We start from the raw sequence: 27,195 nt of genomic DNA, 5'->3' as shown, positions 1-27,195 counted from the left end.
GATAATTTATCCTACAATTTTCCTATGTTTTATTCCTTTTACACACAGGTAGTCCTCAACTTATGACCACAATTGGGATGGGAACTTTGGTTACTAAGTGATGTGGTCATTACATGAGGCATCACATGACCATGCCCAATTTTATGACCTTTTTTGCCATGGTCATTAAGTAAATCTGGCTTCCCCCATTAATTTTGCTTATCAGAAGCCAGCTGAGAAGGTCGCAAATGGTGATCATGTAATCCTGGGATGCTGCAACCATCATAAATACATGCCGGTTGCCAAGTGCCTGAATTTCAATCATGTGACCGCAGGGACACTGCAACAGTCGTAAGTGCGAGGACCGGTCATAAGTCACTTTTTTTCAGTGCCGTCATAACTTCGAAGAGTCCCTAAACGAATGGTTGTAAGTTGAGGACTACCTGTATTTTCTCTCTCTTATGTTAAGAAACATTATTTTCTTTGAGAACAAATATGGTTATCTTTCACCACAACTCCTTTCTTGTATAAGCTATTTTGTCTGCTATGCAGGAAAGTCAGTGTATAGGATCAGTTAGGCTCTCAGTGAACCAATCACTGTACTCCTCAAGCTGACAAATGAAGGGGGAAAAAAGGAGGAGGAGGAAGAGAGGAAGTGGGAAACATAATAATCAAGATAATTTTGTGTTTCCATATGAAGACCTGTTTAAAATCCTTTTTTATTTTACTTATTTTGTCATTTTCTAAACCCACCCACTTGCCAACAATTCTTTCCACCATTAAAGCATGGCTTTCAGTTTGTGAAAGCAAACTGTTGTTGCTTCTCAAAATGGCTTTGTCAAGGCTAAATGTAATCACTTTATCTGTAAAAAGAACTTCTCCTTCCTCACTTTACAGGCAGAGGAAGAAAACATTCATAGTTAAAAATAAAACATCTTCAGATGTAGCCACGTGAAATCAGACTTTTATTAGGACAATTAATAACCATATGAGTCATAAAACCAGGATGGTCTCCTGCCCTGAATATTCTGTTGATTTCTATTTATAAACTACACAATTGGCTGTTTAGAAACTGGCTGAATAATATGCACAGAGCACCTTGTGGTGTATAACCAGTAATGTTCAATGAAAATATTTTGAATGTGTAGTTGCCAACTTTCTTCACTCTCCAGTCACCACCATCTTGAATCCTAACAAAGTTCAAACTTAAAAACTTGCATGAAGCATATTGGCTTTTGGTCAGCTATCTACCATGAAGAGGAAGTGCCAGGTGCCACTCTGTACACCTTCTGATATTATTCTAAGCAGATCTCAAACATTATAAAAGATTGAAACTAAGGGGCTTCCAATTGGATGGTTTCAGGCAAGAGGTATTGTACAGCTATTCCATCTTTCTCTCTTTAAAGAATTTTCTATGGCAACTAAAAAGAAAGGAGAAGTCCAGAAAAGATTACAAACAATTGTTTGAATGCCCCCAGTCTTCTATGAATATGGCATGGATATTCTATACTAAAAGCCTTATCTAGAAGCACTCTATACTGGGGAAGAATTATTTTTCTTATTATTTTTTGTTATTATGCAGAGATACATTTTTCCCCCATGGGAAAACTTATTCCACTTGCAATTATTTGCAGCTGCCATGTGAAGATCAGATTATACTTCTGAAAGGTTGCTGCATGGAGATCATGTCCCTGAGAGCAGCAGTGCGCTATGACCCGGAGAGTGAGACCTTAACACTAAATGGAGAAATGGCAGTAACAAGAGGACAGTTGAAGAATGGGGGTCTTGGTGTAGTATCAGATGCCATTTTTGACTTGGGTATGTCACTATCATCATTCAACCTTGATGACACGGAAGTTGCTCTTCTTCAGTCTGTACTGCTGATGTCTTCAGGTGAGCATGAAAATCTTATAAGTCATCATCCTTAGCTGTCGAGGATTCTGTAAACCTTCTAGAAAAGTGCATAGAAACTTTTTCAGAACATACTTAATAAAAATTATATGACATTCAAATACTATTTATAATATAATGGCAATTTCTGTGGCATTCGGGGACTATAATACAGCAGATCTTCCTTGATGAGGTTGGAGATGCATGTCCCCACAGAAACCTTTGCTGCTTCAAAGGCAGTGTTCCATTGGGGAGCAAAGGACCAGTTTTTCCCATTTGGGCCCAAACTCTGTGATCCCTGGCGTAGTTAATTTCCCTTCCAGTGGTATTGATGAAAGAGGAAGGAATGGAACCACAGGGAGACAACCATTCAAAAACTGCACTTCCTTCTTAGAATATTTTAAAAAAAAATGTTATATCCACTATTTAAAAAAAAATCTATTACACATGGTTTTATTAACTTGCGTACATATAAGTAGCAGTCTATACTTTACAATTCTTATGAGCAAACTTTGTTTAAGGATTTTTTTTCTGTTGCCACCCAGTGTCCCTAAAACCTTTCATTGCTGAATATATTTTGAGATGCCTAGGTTCTTTAGTGACATTAAATTGTGTGTGAGCACATAACTGTATGTGAAGACTAAAACCAAAATATGTGAGATTACTTGTAGTGAGGCAAATTATCCATCACTTTGCCACAATTTCTGGTTATGGCATCACTGTTGCCTTTGAGTAGCATGTAAAAGAATCCCTGTGCAAAGCTCAACATGGTTGCTGTCTTAGCTATGGCAGACCATATGGGGGTTAAAAATTTACTGCAAAACAACACTGTAAATTTTCCACAGTAGTGACCAAGGATGTGTAAGTAAAATACTGGTTTTTGTTTTTTATCTCTCCTTTTTATATTTGTATAGGTTTTTATTGGTGGAGGTGCAAGGGCTTTAAGTGTTGTTTAGGTCTCAATAGCCATTGAAAGTCCAGAAGTCAATGTGATTTGGTGGTTTGGTCATATTCAGAATCTTCTCAACCTGAAACTCCCAGGCAGTTTGGAGTCAGTCGCTGTCTCTCAGCCTCATTTTATCCTTTTACTCTTCTCGTAGGGCTCTGAGGTGAACCATACACATTGCTCTGGGCTCCTTTGAATAAAAGTAGAAAAGTCAAGAAAGAGATGTAGTTCACAGATCGGTTTTAATGGGAAGAATGAATTCCTGGCCATGACTTGAGAGGCTAGGAACAAAGATTAACTCGGGTATCTATCCTTGCCCCCAAGAAATGTAGATGCCATTGAGAAAATAGAAAAGCATTGGTCTTGCTAGGACTTTATTGGGTCGTCAGCCAGCAGTTATAAGCCTGTTGTTTTTGCAATGAATACTGAGCAAAAGAAAGAATACATAAGGGAAAAGGAATGTTCTGAGAGCTGGCAACTCTCAAAAAGTTGGAAATAATATTGTAATAAAGTCTTCAAAGGAAATGGGCCAGGTCAGCTTTCAGCCTGTTTATTTCTGTCTCGAGGTTCTCTCTGTCTGTCTCTTTCCCTCTCACCGCCCCCGCCCCCAGTGAAAGCTTACTGCACTAGTTTTTATTTTGTTTTCTTTTGTTTAAAAATCAAGATGAAACTCTGCTACCAAATTTCAGCAGCATGATTGGAGGGCGGGGTGGGGGTGGGCAGGATGATCCAGAGGCCATAAAAAAAAACACCTCTCTACAGTACATAGCTCACAAACTGGTTTTATGCTTTTATGAGACTGGAATATTGCAACAGCAAAGGTTGTTTCAGCTCCAACAGAGTGAACTATTGTATTAAGTCATCTGAGTTACGAGGATTGTGTAAAGAGCATTTCATTGTAAATTACATTTCATTGACAACTGTCTTGGGGCATTCACAGGTCACTGGGTTTTGCAGTGAGTTCAACAGATCCCAACTTCTGTCTAAATAGTCCAGTTTAATGATGCCCAGAGATCAGTCATCCACAGGGGTGGAATTTAATTTTATCAAAATGGTTAGCACAACCCGGTAATTGAAACCTCTGACCCTTTTTATGTGCATGTGATGCGAATTTTAAAAGGTGGGGCTTCAGTCACCTGATTGTGTGCACCATTTTGATGTTATTGACCCCCACACACAAATGCCAGAGATAATTTGTAATACACAAGAAAAATAGGTTTGCTTCTCCCATAGAGAAGTATGGGAGAAGCAAATAGTCCCTTTCCCCAAGCTAATAACTAATATCTCACAGGGATCATGCAAAGATTCAAGTTGTATATCCTGGGGAAATGTAACGGGAGTTGCTCTTGGTTCTATCTGCACTTTGCAAAATATACTTTTTAAGGTGAATTGAACAAAAGCTTTTGTTTTTTAATCTAAATCTTATATTTACAGATCGCCCAGGTCTTGTCAGCATTGAAAGAATAGAGAAGTGTCAAGAAAGTTTCCTCTTGGCGTTTGAACACTATATTAATTACAGAAAGCACCACATTGCACACTTTTGGCCAAAACTGCTGATGAAAGTGACAGACCTACGAATGATTGGAGCCTGCCATGCTAGCCGCTTCCTGCACATGAAGGTGGAATGCCCCACAGAACTCTTTCCTCCTTTGTTCTTGGAAGTGTTTGAGGATTAGGAAGACTGGAGAGATTCTCGGAAATTCTATAGCACTACTGGGTGTCATTTCATTCCATTGCCTAGTTTTTTTCTTCTTACTTTTGGTCCATTCCCATTTTGTTCCACCTCGTTTGGAGGATTATTTTTAATAGGCACGAATGAATGAAGATGTCCCTTCAATGCGGGTACTTGTCACAATTGCGTTTTTTGTGTGTCCTTTACTCCTTTCGATGTGAATCCTTTGAGAGTTTGACCTCAAGAATTTTAAGTTTATTCACCAGCACTCAGGTGACCCATATAATTGTTTGGAGAGAGAGAGATAAAATATAAATAAGTTGACATAGCAAGAAAATGGATAGATAAATCCTGCCATATTTTATACAGTATTAACTCACTTTCTGGATGTGAGTCTTCTGCTGAGGAATTTAGCACAATCTAGCAAGTGTTAGTCTGCTGAAGACCAAATTAAATCAGTTGCAGTTATATACAAATTGGCATATAATTCAGCTGTATTGAGTTCACTGCAGTGTGCTCCCAGATAACCAGGTATAGCGTTGCAACTTTAGCCATGCCTAATTTCACCTTGCCATACTTAAGAATAGGTATTTTTATCCAACTGAAGCTTCCCACGACAATCATAATTGCATCATCATTTTGAGGTTATGTGTATCTTAGAAATCCAATTACAGGTACTCTTCGTTTGACAACTGCCCCGTTTAGCAACCATTCGAAGTTATGACAGTGCTGAAAAAGTTCCTTTACAACCGGTCCTCGCACTTACAACTGTCACAGTGTCCCACAGTCACGTGATCGCCATTTGCGCACTTCACAGCCAGCTTCCGACAAGCAGAGTCAATGGAGAAACCGGCAGTAATATCACAAGTTGCGGTCATGTGATATCTTGCTTAACGACCACGGGTGATTCACTTAATGACTGCAGTGGGAGTGATGTCATAATTCCAGCACAGTCACATGATGCTTTGCTTAACCACCTTGCTGGTCCTAATTGTGGTTGTTTAGCGAGGATTACCTGTATTTATATGATTGCATCTTTTATAGAACCTTTAACATCTTTAAAAAATGCTCCAGAATGCAAGTAGAGTCCTTTTTTTGTCCAACTGAACATTGCTTCTCATTTCTTCTTTCATTCAATCCAAAACCAAAACAAACCAGGAAGGGAATAAATAAATTTAAAACTTCTACAGAGCCAAGATCCTAATCTGTTTTCTCTTTAATGGTAATTTGGATGCATTAGAGGCGTAGTTGGCTGTATTTCTCACACTTCCCAGTAATTATTTTAATAAGAAATTGAGTCAGTAGCAAGATATACTACTACTGTAGTCAGTTAGGTGGGGCCCTTGCCACTTATATGCTTTAAAATATTCACACGATAATGACTTTAAGAGATGCCCTGTTTCCCTCCATTGTGTCTGTTCTAGTGAATGTAGTTCCTAAACCATAAAACATCTGTGCAATGAATTCCTCTGTTTAATATGATACATCTGAAAAGGTTTTCTCTGTCTTTTTTTTCCCAACTCAACAAAAATTAATTCTAGGTATCTGTAATAAACCTTTCCATTCTGTTCTGTACATCTATATATCCTTTTTCTTCCTGTATACAGTCACCCTTCCAGTGACTGTAAATCAGTAACCTGGATCCTGGGATTTGTGAATCTCATTTCATACAGTCAAAGGACGTGGGCCTTTAATTTTTCATGAACAGTAATTGCCACAAAGTGCCATGTGCTTTGACATGGAAATCTGTTTCAAGAAAAAAGAATTGACAAAATGTAAATTGTTAGGTACACTCAGGCTTTTGGATCCTATTCCAGATGAATAGCTGAAAGTCTAGATTCAGATTCACTTTGTTCTCTTCAAAAATGTTTGCACTCAGGTAGACTGTCACTGTGGACAAAATTAGAACTGTAATATTCATTTCAGCCATGCTTAATTCCATTGGCAGCGGAAGTCTTTTCAATGTATATGCACCAAATATATGGCCAGAGTTCAGTGCAGAGTTAGGTGTACTGTATTTAAGTTATTTTCAGTGGCTTAAATACACTTGATTTACAATCTACAAAAGTAGTCTTTGTCGGTAAATGTGAAACCATGCCAGTAAATCTTTCATAGTCTGCTTGAATTGGATGGGAGAAATGCTTCTTAAACATAAATGGCATGCTGACTTCAGTGTTTTAGCTTTTACTAAACAAAAGTCCACATTCCCAATTGCTTTCTGTAAAACATTTGTAGTTCTACAGCAGCATAAATCAAGACGTCATTGAGCGTGCCTTACCGAGGATTTTTTTTCTGAAAGTTATTTTCTCCTGGATGATATCCTCTATGGGGCTTCACAGGCAAGGGATGAATTATGTTCCTTGGATAATCTAGCCTGCCTACAGAATAGGCCGAGAAGGTTATTGTGATTGGAGAGACTGTTACAGACTTTGCAGTTTCTTACCTTTTACAAATTTCTGGTAACATAAGCATTTATACATTTTCAAAGTTGACTACTAGCTTAAGACCTCTATCCAAAAACACAGTTGAATCAAGTTGGGAAATTTTTCCAAAATGGTCACATTTAAATCTGCCCAGCCAAAGTATGTGTGAAGGATATTGGAGGCAATAAGCTTATTTGGTAAGAAAAGAAATGAAGATGTACCATATCCTATGATTTTTTTTCTCTTCAATTCAACCTTCCCAGGACCCAGAGGTGTACACAAGACTAGAGGCTTTCATCGAAATGATATCGTTGCAGTATTGCATCGCAAACTTCGTTCTTTTCATACATGTGTGCAGTGTCATGACATATGAACAAAAGGGGTGGAGTTTATGGTGGAATGCTGCTTTCATCATTTGACCTCCCTCACAGAAGCTTTTGCTGAAACCTGATACCTTTTAGATGTGTTGTGACTGCAACTCCCAAAGTTTTTAATCAACATGCCAGAAGATCATCAAGTTGCAGAAGTATAGAGTGGCACTGGAGAGGGCGGGACTTATTTCCCTATCCCATTTTTGTTATTTAAACCTCCATCTTTTCTTTACCTTGTTAGGGAAAATACATGAGTATACATATCTGTTATTAACTTGATAAGCGACATCATACCCTAGCTGGTTTAGATCACAATGCAAGCAGAAATTATTTCTAAAATCTTCCTAGTGTTGCTATTCCTCTTCGCTGTCCCAAATACAAATGTCTATGTTAGTGTTTACTTCCATGTAAATCTTTCCAAGATTGTAACCTAAAAGAGAAAGGGGCATCCAGCGATGACTCTAGAATACCTCACTTAACTGTTGGCCTTAAGAATGAATCTTGGATCCAACCTCTTGGGTCCAATAGGTGTGATGCTCCATAGCTTTTCAGTCATCTGCTGTAAGAAGAGAACAACTACTCCCATCCATTGCCTTTACCTTGAGCAGGGAGGAATCTCCCTATTGCTATGAAGCAGTTCCCATTCTAGAAGAATAGGGTGCGATATGTATAAAACACATAACACATCTTACAAATCAAGAACACAACCTAATGTTATGTTTCGATTTGCATTAGTTCTTTGTGATACAGTATTCTAAAACTAAGCCCCCATTTAAACAAAAGTATATGGAATTGATTCGTATTTGGTTATCAGTGTGCTTTATGCTATTCAGACAACAGTCCATCGGGATGGGTTTCCATTTTTCATCCATTAAAACTCAAGAACCACATTTTGATTCGTAGAAGCTTGATCTCTCAAACTCAATGGATATTCTGACCCTAGGATTCCAGTTGCTATTATTTTTTTCATGTGAACTTCTGCTGAAGTTACAATGGTTTCCATTTTTATTTACACCAGAGAAACAGAGAGTATTTTAAATTGTTAAAATCTGATCTCTCAGGTTTCTTTTTAACAAAATAGTCCCAATCCTTCAAGCGCTGGTATAAGATTTTAAGAAACTTCTGGCAGCATCTTCAGCTATAGATTTCATAATGATTACTAGGAGTGGTAAGTTCTACACCCATTTATTCTCTGTGGGGAGGCTGACTACAAGACATCTGAATTTTTGACTATGCAGCTTAAATTCTGATAGTTTATGGAGTCCCATGCTGTTCAGGTTTGTTTTCTGCTGTAGGTATAGTGTCAAGTGGAGCATTCTACAAAATATGATTTTTTCTTTTTAAGAATAATTGTTATCTTTAATATGTCCTACTCTAAATGATAGGTATTTAAGCTGCCTGTGTTTAATGTTGCAATGCAGTTCCATAGTGTTTTTAAATTGGGAAGGAGGACAGTGATGAACTTTACAGTGGAATAACCATTTTAAAAGCAATCATTTTAAAAGCAACAACACTGTGCCAAATGTTCAATGTCTAATTCTGACACCTATATGATTTATCTTTGTGTTAAATTATTCACGGTAGACTTAAAAAGGCAAAACAAAGTCAAAAGGAATATGGCTGATTTGTGGAAGGCAATCTGCCCACACTGCTCTACTGAATAGACCATAAGAATATTGTTGCTAGTGATATGTTTCATGCTATGGAACCTTAAAATGTCAATGTCACATTGACATGCTGCATAAATTGTCAGTAACATCACTCTCACGGTTTTTAAGTCTTACGGTTTTTCAGATGGAGCCAATTTTTTTGTGGGACTAGGCCTTTATTTCCTCTTTGGCAATTAGAATCAAAACAGGTGAAGACTCATTCAGTTCTTGCCTTATTAGAAAGCAAGTGTGGTCCATAGGATTAAAAAAAATTGAGATGAATAAAATCAAGAACATTTGACTTTATTTTTCAGCTGTGCCATTGACTTACAGGGTGACCTTGGGCAAGTCACTATCAGACATTTGTGCCAGAATAAGTTTCTGCCTCATTTTGATAGTTAAGATAAATGTCAATAACATTGTGCACGCATTCATGATCTATTAAGAAATATTTCTTTGCTTGCCTTTTTGCAGCTTTGAAATAGCAAGACCTACAGGCCACGTTATGCTATGTCCTGTTGTAATTTTCTGCTAGTAGTTTGATTTATCAGATCTTTCCTTTTGATATTATGTTGCTATGACCCATGAATAAAACTTTATAGGGACATGACATCCTTGATAGTAGGGGTTTATTTTCCACAGACACAAACAAAAAACAGGTTTCTTTTAAAATAAAATATGGTTCCTTTTTTTAAAAAAAACCATCAATACAAACATTACCATAATGTGAAAAATGTTCAGCCCTTCTCACAAAGTTCTTACTGTGTTGTATAAATGCTATCAAATGCAAAGATTCTGCCTTGCTTCTGTGTATTAATCCCCTTTCAACTATGTTGCCTTCAGAAGCAGTATTGTGCAGGTAAAAATATGTTTGTGACTCTATTTTGCACAGTTTAACTTTATGAAGCTAATTGTTATTTATGCACAAGACAATCAAATGTAAATCTGCATCCATGTAGATGGAATTGATGTAAATTACCTAGCACAATGTAAAACATTAAAAAGACACTTTAATTTTGCAGCTGAAATTATGAAAGTGAGAAGATCATACCATGGCATGAAAAAATAACATTTAATTTTTAAAACTATTTTTTTCCTTATGTCAATTCTTCTAGAATTCCTCAAAATGACTTTTTGTTTCTTTTCATAATATTAAGGTGGATGCTGCTGAGCTTTGGATGTGGTCTTTTTATGGTTTGGATTCATTCAGACTAAGTTTGAAAGTACACAGATTAGAAAGGCTGAAGATTCTGGGATAAAATTTAAATGTTTTGTTTGTTTTGTTCTGTTTTTTTTTTCCTTTCAAACAGTGTTAAATATATGCTAGATGGGTAATATTTTTTTCAGCCTAAAAACTATATTAAATATGTGATCATAAATGTTTTAAACTACCTGAAGAGAAATTTGTATATTTGGGAAAAGAATATAATTTTTACATAGCTTTTGTATGCAGATATTAATATGTAATTACGACCATAGTGAGCATAGATTATTGTGTAAGCTTGAATTCTAAAAACAAACATCTTACAACTGATCTGTGTTGGTGTCTCTATTTCTTGTCACTGAATTTCTTTCCAGGCTGTTGATTTTAATATTATGATGGACCATTGTTTAAGGATATATTGTCCTTGAAGAAAGGGCTTCAAGTTTCCCTTTTCTTTAGGACTCCAATAGACTTAAAGTATACCTTTGCTGCCATCTAGAGGTTGCCCAGACTGTGCAGCCCAGATCTTGGTCTTACTGTCCAAGAGCAGCCAATAGTGGCCCAATATATTTCGCTGCCTGAAGTAAAGTCATGTAGAAAAGGAAACACAACATTCAACATAGTAATCCTGAGCTCATTCAGGTTCATTCCTATAGTGCTAGGACATGTTTTAGAGTTGAACGGATCCTCTTGCTGGAGGAATGTGGGCAACAGTTGATAGGAGTATAAAGACTCCTGCTAAACATTTAGCAGACAACATTGTAATGAGTTCAAAGTCTTCATCAATGATAAAAGCCATTAAAACTACATCTGTCTAAAGAAGACGCTAAATAATTGCTTGCTCCCCAAAATTGAACAAGCTGAAACTATTTGAAATTAATGCCACAACACACACCTCTACTGATATAATGGAACAGTTCCAAATATTTTCACTCTGAGTAGCTGAGGATATCCCTGAGATAGCATCGACTCAATTACTGTTGTGAGACAGCAGGATATCTTGCTGATCTCCTGGAACATAACTGAATGGCACTCAAAAAGGAGTGAACTTTCCTGAGAGTAGTAGATTCCTTTAACCTTATCCCCTTACAAGAAGTTGGGTATGTTAAGCTGGATGCCCTAGTTCAAGAAGTAGTCAAGCTCAAGGTGGCCTTAACATTTTAATCTCAGACAAACTTCTGACAATTAGAATCCATCTCCTTGCTTATGCCCCATTGTGTATGGCTTTTAATCTGACAGTTGGCAGCTGGAGCTGTAGGTAATTAATGGTTACATTCCCCACCCCACAAGCATTTATTGAGGCAAACCAATGGTAACTGGAGCAGGATAGAGGATTATCTGTTGGGATGGATGGTAATGCATCCTGAATCAGTAGTATTACATGAGTATGACTTTAATGCTGGATTAGGCGAAAAGGATGAAATCATTTATACTTCTATTAATAGTGAGCCCCTTTTACCCTGTGGGTTGATTTATTGCCAACCCCACCATTCAAAAGGTAAGTTTAGCATGAGTTTGGCCAGCTGGTCCAAATAATAACGAAATTTTATTTATCTTAAAGGGATCTAGGGAAAGGGAACATGAAAAGGAATATACATTTTTGTGATGATTGTGGGGCTAGCACATTGACTTTCTTATCACATCTGTAATGACTGCCTATTCAAAATAGCAATCAGACTCACACAGGTTTTCTATGGATATCTAATTTAATAATGAATATTATGCAGTAACACAGGCAAAGCTGAGAATACTAAAAGCATGGGATTTCTCCCAATTCCCAAGCAATCCCATACCCCTCCCCCCAGAGTCAGTACAAATCCATCCCCTTGCAGATGTTCCTAACGGTTGCTGGCAGCCTTTGGGTAATGTCCTTGACCAGTTAAGATAGCCTGAACGTGCATTCCTCTAGACTTGCATCATCCAGCTCGCTGCCTGGCACCAAGGAGCAGTAGCAGCCCCCTCCTGTACAACATCACATGTCAACACCAGCATGGCATGGGAACTCATTGCGATGTTTCAGAAACATTGGAACAGGAACCATGACAACATCCCTAAGACTAATTTTATTTATTTATTTATTTATTTAATTTTTATCCCGCCTTTATTATTTTTATAAATAACTCAAGGTGGTGAACATACCTAATACTTCTTCCTCCTCCTGTTTTCCCCAGAACAACAACTCTGTGAAGTGAGTTGGGCTGAGAGAGAGGAACTATAGAAAGTATAGAATTACTTTCTTCAAAACTGACATCTAACCAAGTAGTGATTATTTTCCATTAATTGTGAAACTAGCCACTAACACTCAGGTTTGTGATCTAGAAAGTAACTGTTCAGCCCAAACACCAAGAGACAAAGATTATGGTCTAGGGACAGGATCACAATTATTTTGCTCATCTATAACCCCTTGGTTCCATCTATCCCCTCAGTTGCATTGGGAAGAATACCCCAGAAGTATTATGTACTTTCCAACTAATTATTATTTTGATTCAAGAAATATTAGTAACCAAAATTCCAGTAAAGATTACCAGAAATTTAAATCCACAACCCATTTGACTGAGAAAGTGCTATAGCCATGGCTGAACTATTGAAGTATATAGGGCCTATAGATTGATTAATGATCATCATCTTCAGAAATCAGTATACAAACTAAAAAAAGTAAGACTTTGATAGAAAAAAGCAGATGGTCCAGTTGGATAACTTGTGTAAGCAAGTCCAATTGTCAAGGATCAAAACTTCTTGGCATATGATTTCCCAAAGGTACCACCCAAGGTCTGGCTGAATATTTCCATTAACTATTTAGGGAGGTTAAGTAATTCAATTTTTCTCAAGAATTCTCCTACACGTTTCAGATTGGCTTCCTTTGCTGCCTTCTGAGACAATAAATTAATCTTACATTTGAAAAATGATAAGGCAACTAGAAGAGACTTGATCCTGCTTATCTACTGGTTTGGGAGGCTCCAGTAGTGGACTGGAGTAGATCAATTACAGTTCCAAACTTCAAGAAAGGAAGCATAATCAATGCAGCAAACTTTCAACCAATTAGTCTTCTAAATATATTTAATAAAGTATATAGCAGACCTCTTTATTGGAAACTCACTGGTTCAGGACAAGGTATGGGCAGAGGAGCAAGCTGGGTTCAGGTTGGAGTGATCCACACTTGACCATTTAGTAGGAAAGTATTCGAATTATTGAAGAGGTATTTTATCTGTCATTGTTACTGGCTTAAAAGCAGCATTTATTTCAATTCAGCAGCCTCCTCAAGCTTCAATGTTCAATCATGATATTCCATGAAAACACTTCAATACAAGTTAGATCTATCTCAGGCTGCCTCTCTGCATCAACATCTGTTCAATAGTTGGTGAAGCCAAAGTGCATCCTAACTCAGCTCCTTTTATATTTTTACATTGACTCATAACTGAGCATTGACAAGCAATGAATTTCATACCTCTACATTGGCAAACCAGCCCTTCTCAGCTCTTCTTGATGCTGGCAACACAGCTATTTTCCTCACAACACAAGTCAGCTTAAGGTGGCACCTCTAAGTCCTTCCTTATGTTGTAGTGAAAAAAGTCTCAACATCAATCAATCCAAGGCAAGGATATGGACTTTATGCAAAGGTTTTCTAGCTCTAGCCTTTGCTGAAAAAGACACAATTCCTCTATGAAGCAAATCAAGACCTTTAAATATCTGGGAATTATTTTTCAGTCCTCTGCTTTCATTTACCAGGCCCCCTACAATTACTCATGCAATTCTGTGGTTTGCTAGTAACAGACATGGCAGCTATGTCCCCTCTGCAAAAAATACATATAAGACTAAAGACTAAAGATATTAGCATTCTATTTACAGTTTGCAGATTTAAAATTACAAAAGTTCAGGTGTCCTTGAAATAGTCCAGCCGAATTTTTAAGAGCTGCACTATATTCTGAGTTCCTTGAAATGTGTCTATCTCTTTGTTACGCTTTAATATGGAACAGATTCTTTAGAGGCTCATATGCGACTTTGCTGCCTCAAAAGTCTGCTTAAAATAGATCTTTAATAAGGGATCTTTGCCTCCTTGATCTTCTTGGATAGTTTTCATACATCACAAAGAAAGACACTGAATCAGACCTCCGGTATTGTTGTCTTTCAGCTCAATATTTAGTCTCACTTGGGCAGGAGAGAGCCAATGTGAAGTTGACCTAACTTGTCTTTGACAGTGATATCTAAAATGATCAAAATGCAGTTCCCTCCTAGTAGGGGAGTGGTCTGTATGGAAGACCTCTCATTCCAGTCAGCTATCAATCGAATGCTATACCAGACAACCTCCATGGCTAGACTCAGTACCTATCATTTGTACTGCTGTAGAGATAAAGTAACATTTCAATGCAAAAGCGATTATGCCCCCTCTCCTTTGAAAGAAACTGAGTCTGTCATGCTTGCCTTATTCTAATGTCCATATTACATGGCTTGGGGCATCTTAATTGGCTAGATGAGGAGAAAGTTCTTCTGCTGGCCAGTTTTGTCATCAAACACCTCTAGAAAGGTAGCTGAATCGTGTTATAGCCACTGCTGATTAAGGGATAAAAGTTTAGATTCTTCATTTGCTAAATATATATATTTTGCTCATATCATGAATAAGATCAATCAGGTCAGTCGATGAAGATTCTCAGTCATCCAGGTGGAATTGTCTGTAGGTTGAGTCATGGCAACTGGATTCCTTTCTTTTTGGTAGAAACGTTTCGCGGCTTGACTGAAGAAGCTGCTTGAACAAGCAGCAAAACGTTTCTACCAAAAAGAAAGGAATCCAGTTGCCATGACTCAACCTACAGACGATTGATCAGGTCAGCATATTGTCTGTGAATATTAATGCTTCATTTTCCTCCTACTGTGCCTTTTTGATACATATAATGTCTATTGATAGTTGGTTTCGAGATGTAAATAGATGCAACATTTTATTTACCTACCGTTGGTATTTGTTTTTTTCTTTTCTTTTTTTGCTGGAAGTAAGCTGCAGAGGAACAGTATCCATAGTAACAAATCACATAGGCAGAATCAGAAGGTCAGGCTTAATTGTCCTCAGGTTGGAGTGTGGAAAAGGATGACCAAATAAGAAAAGCTGCTACATGCTTGGGAGATCTTGCCTGGACTTGCCAACAGAAGTTTCAGTTTCTGTTTCTGTTCAGCCCAGCTCAGCAGCAGTCTCTCTTTTGCTCAGTGTCTGTGTGTGCGTGTATGAGCTTGTAAATATGCTTCTTTGTATTTAAGGACTTTGCCTATCCAGGGCTCTGGATAAGGAAACTGTTTGCGTTCTACGCTTGGTTTAAATACAATTATTTTTGTAGAAATGCCTGGTGTCTTCTTTCTCATCTCTCGGGCCAAATGCCTTCCAGCACTCTGCACAAATGCCAACACCTACAAAGTACAAAATATAACTTGGAAGTGCTTAATAGATCAGAGATACAAAACCTGAAGCCTAGGACTACATGCTGTCCTTGGAAGACCTCTAAAGATCAAGATTGGGTTCCATAATCTGTTATCAAATTGCAATTTTAATGTCAAAAAGTGAAAAATTCTTAAATATATGAATGGAAAATAATCATACTAACTTTATTTTATGAAAAGGAAATAAAATCTGTTGTTTCTTTTATTCCCAGTGTAACATTCAAAAACAGGGATGTTCCTGGGTCTGTATAACAATGTGCACCTCTATTATGGATTTCGGGTGTATGTGTGGGTAAATGAATTAAGTCACCAGTTCTGTGACTTAAGTACTTTGTGAGCCATTGGGATGTAAGCCCATACAATTGGCATTTGTGTAGTGACATCACTGTGTATGTGTCATCAATTCTGGCATCACTGCAATGAAATCTATATCACATACAGACACAGACACACAGACACACCATTTAGAATAATTTATATTTTAAGTTTCATAATTACCACCCATTTTTCAAAAAGGCCAAAAAGTTAATATTTCCTTTGCGGGAGAAGAATATAATCAAGAAAATAAGATTAGATGGAGGGGGGGAAGAATTAAAAAAAAAGGGGGGGGGAGGAAAGAAATACACATATGATGGGTTATGTTGCAATCAGATTAACAATACAAACCTAAATATATTTACTCAAGAATTAACCTTCCTCTATTTCTATTTCTATTTCCATGTGCATGTGCAGAGAGCTGTAGTTGTATGTAACAGTAATTGATTCCCACTGGAATTGATCTGAAAAATTATGACTTAGCTGATTGCAACTAAATAGTACCAAAGTTTAAGGGGAAAAAATCCCATTGGTTTCAATAAGGTTTATGCATAGTGTGTAAAGCAATGCAATTTTAATCTGGATTTCACATTACATACGTTTATACGTTTTCATTAAATTGGCTGTGTTTCCCTAGCTTTTCAAAATAAGTTAGGGAGAACATGTTGAACAGCTAATGTGCATTCCATCCAGCCATTGGGCCTATTTATGGAGAATATGAACATACCCTATCCACTAAGAAGTTAGATTTGTTTCTAAAATGTCATTTATGTATTTAGAAACATAAATAATAATTAAGTGCACTGATAAAAATCCCATTTAAGATAGGGATAAGAAAGTGAAATACTGCACTCCCCCAGCCTTCAGTTTTGTGCCTCCTCTCATCCTAATTTTTTTTAAATTAGTGGCTTAGTTTCCCATTAGGTTGAGATGGGAAACTCTACAATATGCTCCCGGTCGTTAAAAATTTAGCCCATTCCAGCATTAAGTAGTTTGGGCATTCATTGGCCTGTGACCTGCATTCTTTACGACAATGAAGAATTTGAACTAGTGCAGAGAAATAGGCTTACTAAACAATGGAAGAATTGTAGAGAAAGTTTTTTTTAATTTTAATTTAGCAATACTATCCCCCTCTACCCATCATTCAAGCATTTCAATCAATGCAGGAAGTCATGCAGCATTTGACTACTACAGTGTAAATAATAATCTGGGTTCTTTCATACATTTTGATCTACAACGATTATCATTACTGTTCCTAGGCTGGTGTGTTAGAACACAGGTTTTCAGATATGCAACGGAACTCATACTGTATCATGTCCAGATATACAGGGAATCTTTTGACCTTGCAAGAAGTGTGTCTTAATAAATTTACTCAGCAAATTATACATAGGCCAACTGCTTTTGAAGTGGATTGATTAATTCCAGAGTCATCAATACAAATCTACATGACCTATGTATGAAAATAGGTACTTTGTGGGGAATCTCAGCAAAAGAATTCTAATGTAAACATAACAGAGGCAGCCCTGATCAAATATTAAACCCTACTATGTTGATTATTAACCATGTGAGTAAATAACAGTTACTAAAATGATTGAGAGGTTAAACTATAGCTAATATGTCTAGAACAGATTAGAAATCATGCCGTTATATTGGAGGCAAGCTAAATACAGCTCTTTGGGATATAAAAGGTTTCTTTATCTATACTATGCTCCATTGGGCAAGAAGATGTTGGAAAATTACTGTGGTTAATTTCAGCACCCTCCCAGTCAATTCCTGTACTGTATCTAGATCAGAGCAAGCACAGATGCCACTCGGCTTGGCTAGCAAAAAATATACCTTGGTATTTATTTATTAAACATCAGCAAACATCAAAGCAGGTAGCAATAGGCAAGCAGAAGCAGGGAAAATGAGAGAGAGAGAAAAACCTACAATAGGCAAGAGATAAAAGGCAGAAGATGGAGTATCAGTAATTTACATTATCCATATCTCTGTATCAAAAGGCACAGAACTTTCCAGAGTTGTAATTGGCATGTGGGTCATTAGCATGGATGGTCCAAAGGAAGGGGCCTTTGGTTATTCCAGCTTTAATACTTGTATCAGCCCTGGATTAACCATTAAGCAAAGTAAGCACGTGCTTAGGGCACCAAGGGAAGGAGGGCACCACAGAGTTTTTTTCCCCTAGCTATCATGTCCTTAACTCTTCCACTGCCACACTTGACTTTAGTTTTCAATAAATTTTTGTATTTGCATTTTTTCTCTTACAACAATCTTATTAAAAATGCATTAAAAAGTTGTGGGGTCCAGCCTGGGGGGATGGCCTGGAAGAAAACTGAATTTTTAATCTCTTATTTCATCTTCAGCACTTATTGAATCTCATGTCTTCTCAGTTAAGCAATGGAAGGGATGAGGGGCACCATTGTCAGGCTGTGCTTAGGGCATCAGTTGGCCTTAATCCAGCCCTGCTCTATTCTGATCCCTCCTCTATTCTGCATGATTATAGAAACCATTTGGTGGATGGGGATGATGTATCTAACAGAAGAGAAGGGAAGTTGTTCCATAAATCAATTTGGAACCAACAAAGAGAGAAGTTGTTTTAGGCAGACTCTTTCCAATTCTGTGGTTATGACTTGATATGGAGTCTGTTCAGATCCTGAGACCCCTTGAACCTGGTCATCCAGCAGTGTGGCCCCAAAGGGCACAAGAAAGAACTTCACTCTAGTTTACATTTGAGGCTTGCTATATTTTGTTAGGGAAAGGTCTAAGTGAAGCAAATGAGACGTACCTGGATTAACGCTGAATCAGCAGGATTCTCAGTCTAATCCTTTACAGCATGTCCAAGTGTTTTGCCTGCCAATTTCTCATGAAAAAAGTTGCATTTCAAAAGTTAGTAATCACAAAATAGAGCTGACTTTGCTACTGAAGCTTTGTTGCCACATCAAAGCAAAAGGCTTAAAAATAAATATTGATTCCTAAAGATCATATTCTGAGCTCAGGAATAAAATAAACAAATGTGGACAGAGTATTTTTTTTCCCTAGCACTGATTTTCTGTGATAGAAATTAATGGGTGCTGTAGAGAAAAAAAAAAATACATGGAAGGACCCAGATTGGAGAACGTTGGTTTAAAGGATGCAGTAGGAAATCCTGGAGTGTTGGTCTCAATACGTTGACACCTCATATTGGAGCTGGTAAGTAGTTGGCCAGAAGACCACTTCTCTTATTTTGTAGTTGTGAGACCCTGTCTCGTGGGAGTGGGTCTAAACAACCATGAATACAAGAACACATTGTTTGAACAGGCCAAAGACTGTGAATTAATTGATTAACTGCTGAAATATATGACTATCGGTGTCCATAGAAAGAAACTGATGAATGCAATGTCGCTCTGCAAGCTCCACTCCTTTCATATTCATGCAGGATATAATGACCTATATAAAAAGGGGTGGGACTTGCATTACAATGTTGTGATGTTGATTATCAACTGCTTCTTGTTTGTTTGCCTTGTATATCAGCCTCAGTTTGTGCTACATTGCCCATACATTGTCAACTACTTATTATTTGATTTCCTTATATACCATTAATAGTAAACCTTGCATGCCATTAATACCAAATACTATTAAGTAAATAACAGTCCTTGGTTATTAATTATTAGTTTCATCTGTTTGATTTCTGGAACACCAAAGCCTGTTTAATAACCTAAATGTTTAGATGCTGATGGAATTGGTGCTATGGGAGGCCCCGGGTTGAAATACAAGTTTCTAACTGGTAAAAGAAAGTTCTTCCCAATTGGTTTTAAAAGGTCTTAATGTTCATTATAGAAAATGCCTGAGTTCACTACTGCAATAGTCTGTCTATTGATTTTTCTTTAATTGTTTTTTTAAAGCTTTCTGCAGTGCACTGATTATAGTAATTGAATGAAAATTATATAGTACATCAACTGAGCTGGGAAAGAAGTGGTGGTTGAAGATCTCTCTTGGCTGCTTGTTAATGGGCGTGGGTCATTGCACCCAGAAGTGGCTACCGAACAATTTAGCCTCAAGCAGGAACCTGTTGGAAGGCAAAAGTACCATTTGAATACCAAAAGTACCAAGCTCAAGGACCCCAAATTATAACTCTTGCACCCACGTCTGAGCAAATTGGTTTCTAACAAAGTGATACTTTCTTAATGATGCATAACTAAAAATCATTTTGGTTTGTGTGTCAGACTAACACCTTTATTAGTTTTCTAGAAGAGTCATGTAAGTGAAAAATATGAAATGTCTGATCTTGCTGAAATTATTGTATATATAATTATTTTTATATATATGCATAGTCCCTGGAATGAAACACATGTTCATCTCGGTTTTTAATCTGAGTAATTCAAGTGTAATTCAAGCTTCAGAGAGACAGTTTGGTGTAGTAGTCAAGGCATCAGGCTAGAAACTGGGAGACTATGAGTTCTAGATCTGCCTTAGGCATGAAGCCAGCTGGGAGACCTTGGGCCAGTCACTCTCTCTCAGCCCTAGGAAGCAGGCAATGGCAAACCACTTCTGAAATCTTACCAAGAAAGCTATAGGGACTTGTCCAGGCAGTCACCAGGAGTCAACACTGATTCGAATACATCTATTTATTTTATTTATTTATTTATCAAATTTGTCATTGCCCATCTCCTCCCACCAGAGGGACTCTGGGCAGTTTACAAAAATAATCAATAAAACAATAAATATACAATAAAATTACCATATATAAAAATACAATATCTAAAAACCAGTTACAGTTACAGTTATATATATGGAAAGTGTCCATTGATAAATTAAGTGCTTCAGATGTTACCAAGGATGATTCTTGACCCTTTTGAGACAGTGGCAGTGATAATCAGATACTTTGCCTGGTCACAGGCAATCAGTTTATATTAAAACAAATGATTTAGTGGGAATGTGTGCTGGGTTCTCCTTTCCACAAAAATGCCACACCACAGAGGTTAGTACTTCTGTTTCTGTGATATTTAGATCAGGTATTTTCATTGCCTTTAATGAATAATACATTGCCTCAGACTATGATGGATCATTTAATGGGTTAAAACAAGAAAGGTACAATACAAAACTGAACTTTAAATTGAACTTTTCAATACTGAAGACCTTCCTGAAACCAATAATATTTTATGTTATATATCTTACGCCTTCTTCAAGTCTTCCTATTCTGCTGGGATGAACAAAGAATGCTGGGAGTGGGCAACAAATGTATATATTCCCTGCAGGGTCACCCAAGGTTGCCAGCTAAAGCAACCAGTCGCCTTTATTGTCCAGCAACAATATAAGGAGATGATGAAGGTGGGTGATGACTTGAGTGACAACAGCAAAAGCATCATTTCATATTGTGCAGGAGAAGGCAATAGTAAACCACTCCTGCATTTTACCAAGGAAACCACATGGTTAGACAATGTAAAGTGATCGACAATATAGTCTTGGTTATGGGCCCCTCAGGTTGCATAGTACTCAATGGAGGAGGAAGAGCTGAGGAGGAAGAGCTGAGGATATTTTATAGTACTAATGGTGTTTAGTAGATTAAAGCCTTTGGGACATCTAGTTGCTGTTGTTGCCATGCAGGAAAAGAAAATCCAAACCTGCAAAGACACAATTATAGTGGCGACATGGAACATAAAAAGCATGAACATGGAAGAGCTCAACACAGTGAAAGATGAAATGAATCAACTCCAAATTGATACTGTGGGTATCAGTGACTTGAAATTGACTGGAATTAAATACTTTCAGTCAGAAGATCATACTATTTATCAACGAGGACATGAAAAGCAAGGAACCCCATTGCTTTCATAGTCAGGAAGCATATAACAAAGACAGTTCTTGGGTACAATACAGTCAATGATCAGACAATAGTAATTAGACTTTATGGACCACCCTTTAATATGATGGTTATCCAAGTTTATGCTCCAACTACTGATACAGAAGAAGAACTTGACAAGTTTGATTTATGGTCAAGCTGACAGAATATGCAAGCAAGATGTGCTGCTTGTGGTTGGGGACTGGAACGTCAAAGTTAGAAACAATAAGGAGGAAAATGTAGTTGGACTATATAGCCTAGGAGGTAGAAGTGAAGCAGGATAACAACAATACTTTCTGCCAAGCCAGTGATTTCTTCATTGCAAATAACTTCTTCAAACAACCAAAACAATGCCTATGAGCATGGACACTCCCCAGACAAACAAATGTAATGGTATGTGGGAATGACCTTGGGAGACAGGGGAAAGAGCCACAGCCAGGGGAATGGTTGGATAAGAGGCAACTTAGCCCACAGCAGGAATGTGAATGTGGCAAACATCTCAGAAGGGACCTTCCCTAGTTTCTTGTTCTGTAAAGGTGATGGGGGAGAAATGTACTTTCAGACTTGCAAGATTCTGTTGATGTAACCTTACAATAAAATAGAATTAGTTCATCTGGGCGTACTTCTTGTCTGGACCTCAAAAGGCTGACAACTTCACAGAAATCAAATTAGCTGTGTTATTGGTACAAAGAAGTAGAAAGACTCAGTTATATCAGCAAAGATGTGGACAGATCTGGTCTGTGGAACTGCTCTGTATAAGTTCCGAGTCAAGCTAAAGTGGAAGAACAAAGCCAACCAGTTTCCACAGTGTAATATTGAGCATACACTCATCATTTTCAAAGAGAACATCAGGAATCACTTTGAAGTCCTAAGCCTCATTGACTGGGAACTGGAGCAACTCTGAAACAGAATCAAAGTCATTAAGGATGAGTGTGAAAAGAGACCAAGAAACAGAAGAAAACAGACTGGATGTGAGAAGCAACAGTGGTAATAGCCAAGAAAAGAAGTTAAAGTCAAGAAAGGCAACGATCCTACGAAGAAATAATATAACAAAAGAATTCCAGAGAGTTGTTAGAAGAGGTTAAAAGGAGCATTACAATGACATCTGCACAGACATGAAAAACGGAAACATATGGAAAAACAAGGCAAGATGATGCTAGGTTAGCATCTGGCCATTACCAGGTTGGATGGGTCCAGGAACTGATGAAATAGCTACAGAGATATGGGAGCAACAGAATAAGGGTCAGTCAAGGTTCTAACCAAACTATATCAGCAAATTTGGAGAATCACACAGTGACAGATTAGGAGAAGTCAGTCTACCAATACCAAAGACAGGAGGCTTAACAGAGTATAACTTGTACACGTTTATACAAATTATTATACAATATCCTTAATTTTACATGCTAGTAAGGTGATGCTTAGGACCATCCTACACAGGATATACTGGATAATTGAAAAAACCAAATATAAGTAGTCCTCAGCTTATGATAGCAATTGGGACTGGAATTGCCATTGCTAAGCAACACAGTTGTAATGTGTGACTTCACCTGACCATGTTGCTTAATGATGGCAATTTCAGCAGTTCCAGTTGCTGTTGTTAAGCAAGCACTGCACGGGTTGTTAAGCAAGCACTGCACGGGTTGTTAAGCAAACACTGCGACTTCTGACTTCCAACTTCCTGCCGGCTTCCCCATTAACGTTGTTTGTGGGAAGCCAGCAGAGAACATCAGAATTTGCGATCACATGACTGTGGCTCACTGCGACATCATAATTGCAAGCTGGGCACTGAATGCCTGGATCACGATGACGTGACTGTAGGGATACTGCAACAGTCAGAACTACGAGGACCTGTCATAAGTACCATTTGTTCAGGGCCATCACAACTTTGAATGGTCGCTGAATGAATGGTCATAACCCAAGGACAATCTCTACTGATTTGAAGAACACACTGAACTGCAAACTAGCCAACCACATTTTAGTCCAGGGTGTTGTGTAAATGCAAAAAAAAAAGAAGCTCTATTTGAGTAAATAATGAATCAGTTGTCAAAGCTGGCAATATTGAGCTAGGTGGGGTGAGGGAAGACAACTTCCTGTGTTCTTAAGCTATGCCATACTCAGTTCATTTTTTCAGGAAAGCCACTTGTTAATATGCTGGAGTAATAGCATGTATTTCCCCTCCACAAATCAGACAAATGTCAGATATAAATGAAATGCCACAGGTGAGCATGTCTGAATACTGCAGCCACACACTGTGATCTTCTACCCTGCATGACAGATAGCCAAACAGAGAGCCTGGTGATATGACAGGCTGATGCTGCAAGGTAGGGAAACGGCTCCTGCTATTTGCTGTTGTACTAGATGAGCTTTGGACCCGGGCCAGGAGCAGTTTGCATGACGAGGGCCTCGGTACTGCTGCAGCTACAGGACTCCTATCTCTGCATTTGAGGGTTGATCGACAGGAATGGGTCCCTGTACCAACTAGCCTACAGAATTCACAGGGCAGCAGAAGAGTCTCTGCGTTAGTTCTGACAATTGCATTCTTTGCATTATATCACCCCCTGCTGATCGATGGTTGTAGCTGTTAACAAAGCTGTTAACAAAGAAAAGGTGATTGCCTATGTTTCTTTAGGATGGGCTCAGGGGAGAGAATCATGCTCCACAAGGCTGTCAATGTTGGTACCTAACATGGAGAAATTGTACCAATTCATTTTTATGAAATGTGAAAAATTGCGGGGTGGAGGGGGAAATCCCAAATGGAAAAGAGAAAAGCATTGTTTAGAGTTAATAGTTATAACTGAGCATTTGGGGCATAGAACATCTTTCCACTACTTGCAAGTAGTACCTGCTAAAAAATCTTTGGTTAAAAGAGAAAAGAAAAAAAGGACCAATTGGTAGGGGGACAGATAGATGGAGATATAACAGGAAAAGGCGTAGGAATTCCATGTCATCCAAAAGAAATATGAAGTTAGATGAAACATTAAATATAAAATGACCAGGAAGGCAGAGCATCTGCACTTTGTGATAGTTGTGCATAACAGGGACTTTCAGGTAGACCCTGCTGAAACCTTGCATTAAATTAAATTAAATTACATTAAATTAAATTACATTACATTACATTACATTACATTACATTACATTACATTACATTAAATTACATTAAATTAAATTACATTACATTAAATTAAATTAAATGACCCCCTGATCTTGTAATGCAGCAGGGTTAAAAGTGGATCTGAAATAGCTGAAGGCAACTCTTCTAAATTGCATGTCAGTCTGACTGGGGCTGCTTCCATTTCATGATTATCAGGATTTTTGCAGCCCAAATAAGGCAGCCTGGCAATGGTGTCAATGTGGACACAGGAATGAAGGAAAAGGAGTGGGCAGTGAGGAGAATGTGAGGAAAAGGAGGAGGAAGTGATGGGAAAGTGGGAAGATAAAAGGAAAAAATGCAACAGTCTGCAGGGGAGGAGAAGAACAGTGAATAGATTGTGGGAACACTGATGGAGGGAGGAAGCAAATGAGGAAGGGAAGGGCAGGCATGGATTAATCTTCCAGCCCATGATTACCATCCAGGAACAAAACTGGATCCAGAAGTGAAGCTGATCTAATCCTCCATGAGGCATAGAGGTGGACTGGTCTCTCAGCCCTGGACTGGGAAATTGAAAAGCGGCTAGTGTATCTACCAGCTTGCCTGGTAGATTATGGTGCATAACCTTCAGTTAAAAGAATTCCATCCTGCAGTGAATAGATTTTGGCTGATAACAACAGCAGCAAGAACAGTAACAACACACTCCCAAGGAAGAGGTTCCTTTGACTTTAAATGACATGTGCTGTATATACATTGCTCTTCAAATATTGTTAATATTCTTGGTGGAAAATTCTCATACTCCTCAAAAGAAATGATTGGACTTGTCTGATTTGAAACAGCTTGAAAGTTGCGGTCAGTTTTTCAGCATGTTGTCTTCATGTGATACTGATACACAACAGGAGGAATTGGAATGTAAGGGGACACATATTGGATTTAGCGGGTATTTCTGCTTTATTCCCTGCACGAACCCTCTCTCTAGTTTCACAGCCCACAACAAGCATTAGCAACAACTGTCTTGGTCTTTTAAACCTTCCCCAACTGTGCCACCAATAATCTGGTATGGGGAGAATTCATATTTCAGATGCCCTCCCTGCTCATCCCTTTGCCTTCCATTAGCACAGATTGTTCCCAACAGCTGTAAGAGCAGAAAGGCATTAATAGGATCTCTTCTGAATGATTCATAGCTTATTTGGAAGCCCACGAGAGGAATGATGGGTGTTTGTGGATTATCTTTCTGGCATCCATTTTTATTCAAGGTGGATAAGAGATAGGACCGAGTCAAAAGGTATGTGTGTCTATGGGTGCGACTGAAATCTTCATTAAAGTTGAAAAAAGACCCACTTTTCACTCTTTGGAGGCATCACTGCAGCTAGACTGAGTGTTTTCGTATAAAAACTAAAAAGGACTGAGAGGATACCACATTTGGCTCATGATCCCTAATAATCCTAGATAGAAATAAAATAGAGGAACAACTGCAGAAGATGTCTTCTCTCTGGTGACTAATTACTAAAATGTAAAATTACTAGCTACTAAATTAGTAATTTCTGAGTTATTAAAGGTGGTGTTCCTGGAAATGGAATAGGATTTCGTAAGTAACTTCAAATAATATTAAAAGATGTATTAGATGGTTTTAAACTGTGGATTGAACTTCATGATTGGCTTTCCAGCTCATACAAACACCTTTTTCGTGTCTGACTCAACTTGACTCACTACAGCTCCAGACATTAGTCCACTTACTTTCTAGAATCTGAAGAAAGAAAAAAGGTGGGTGGTATCTTTTTAATGTTGACATAGAACTCCAAATCTCAGGATGAGACTCATAGATCATAAAATAGCATAGAGGACAAGGTGGAATTCTCTAAGACAACAATCCATGAATTTCTAAGCAGCATCTTATCAGGCCACTCCACTATTTCCTACTCTGAGTTAGTTACTGGGGCTGTGCGGTGCTTCAGCTTTGACCCCCCAAAATTGTGTCCATGGGGGCACATAGAGAGGCTCCATCTACAGCTCCTTAAAGCAGCTGTGTTATGACTGTGTTCCATATGGTGGTCACCTTTAAGGCCCCTCATGGCTTGAGGCTGGATGACTTATGGGATCATCTCACCCCAGTGCTGTCTAACGATCCTGTTAGATTTGGCAGGAGAGGCATGCTACAGGTCCTGACCGTGAGAGAGTGCTGTCTGGTGGGACCCAGGAAGATGGCTTGTTCTGCCATGGCATCCCTCCTTTGAAACATCATCACCCACCCACCCCTGCCCGAGATCAGACTTACCCTGACCCTGCTGGCCTTTCTCAGCAGACAGTTTTAATTCAAGATGCTGTGCATCCATTTTATATTTAACAGCACATTTTTTCTTAAGAATTTTCTTAAGTTTCAAAAGAAAGATAAAAGCTACAAAAAAACAACTACAAAAACAAAAAA

General features: G+C 38.1%; 1 protein-coding gene across 2 annotated transcripts in view; it reads left to right on the top strand.

Moving 5' to 3' along the window:
• THRB (thyroid hormone receptor beta) overlaps window positions 1-10,464 on the top strand; it is a 183,832-nt gene extending 173,368 nt beyond the window's left edge. For both annotated transcript variants that reach the window (XM_063303893.1, XM_063303892.1), the window contains 2 exons: window positions 1,614-1,872; window positions 4,250-10,464. In XM_063303893.1, coding sequence (XP_063159963.1) covers window positions 1,614-1,872; window positions 4,250-4,491 — 501 coding nt within the window. In that variant the 3' untranslated portion in view covers window positions 4,492-10,464. The remainder of the gene's footprint in view (window positions 1-1,613; window positions 1,873-4,249) is intronic.
• Window positions 10,465-27,195: the final 16,731 nt, after the last annotated feature.

The sequence above is a fragment of the Candoia aspera genome, chromosome 4, assembly GCF_035149785.1.
Source record: "Candoia aspera isolate rCanAsp1 chromosome 4, rCanAsp1.hap2, whole genome shotgun sequence".
NCBI classification, from domain to species: Eukaryota; Metazoa; Chordata; class Lepidosauria; order Squamata; family Boidae; genus Candoia; species Candoia aspera.
Note: the sequence above shows the minus strand (reverse complement) of the source record. Positions and strands in the feature narration are given on the sequence as shown.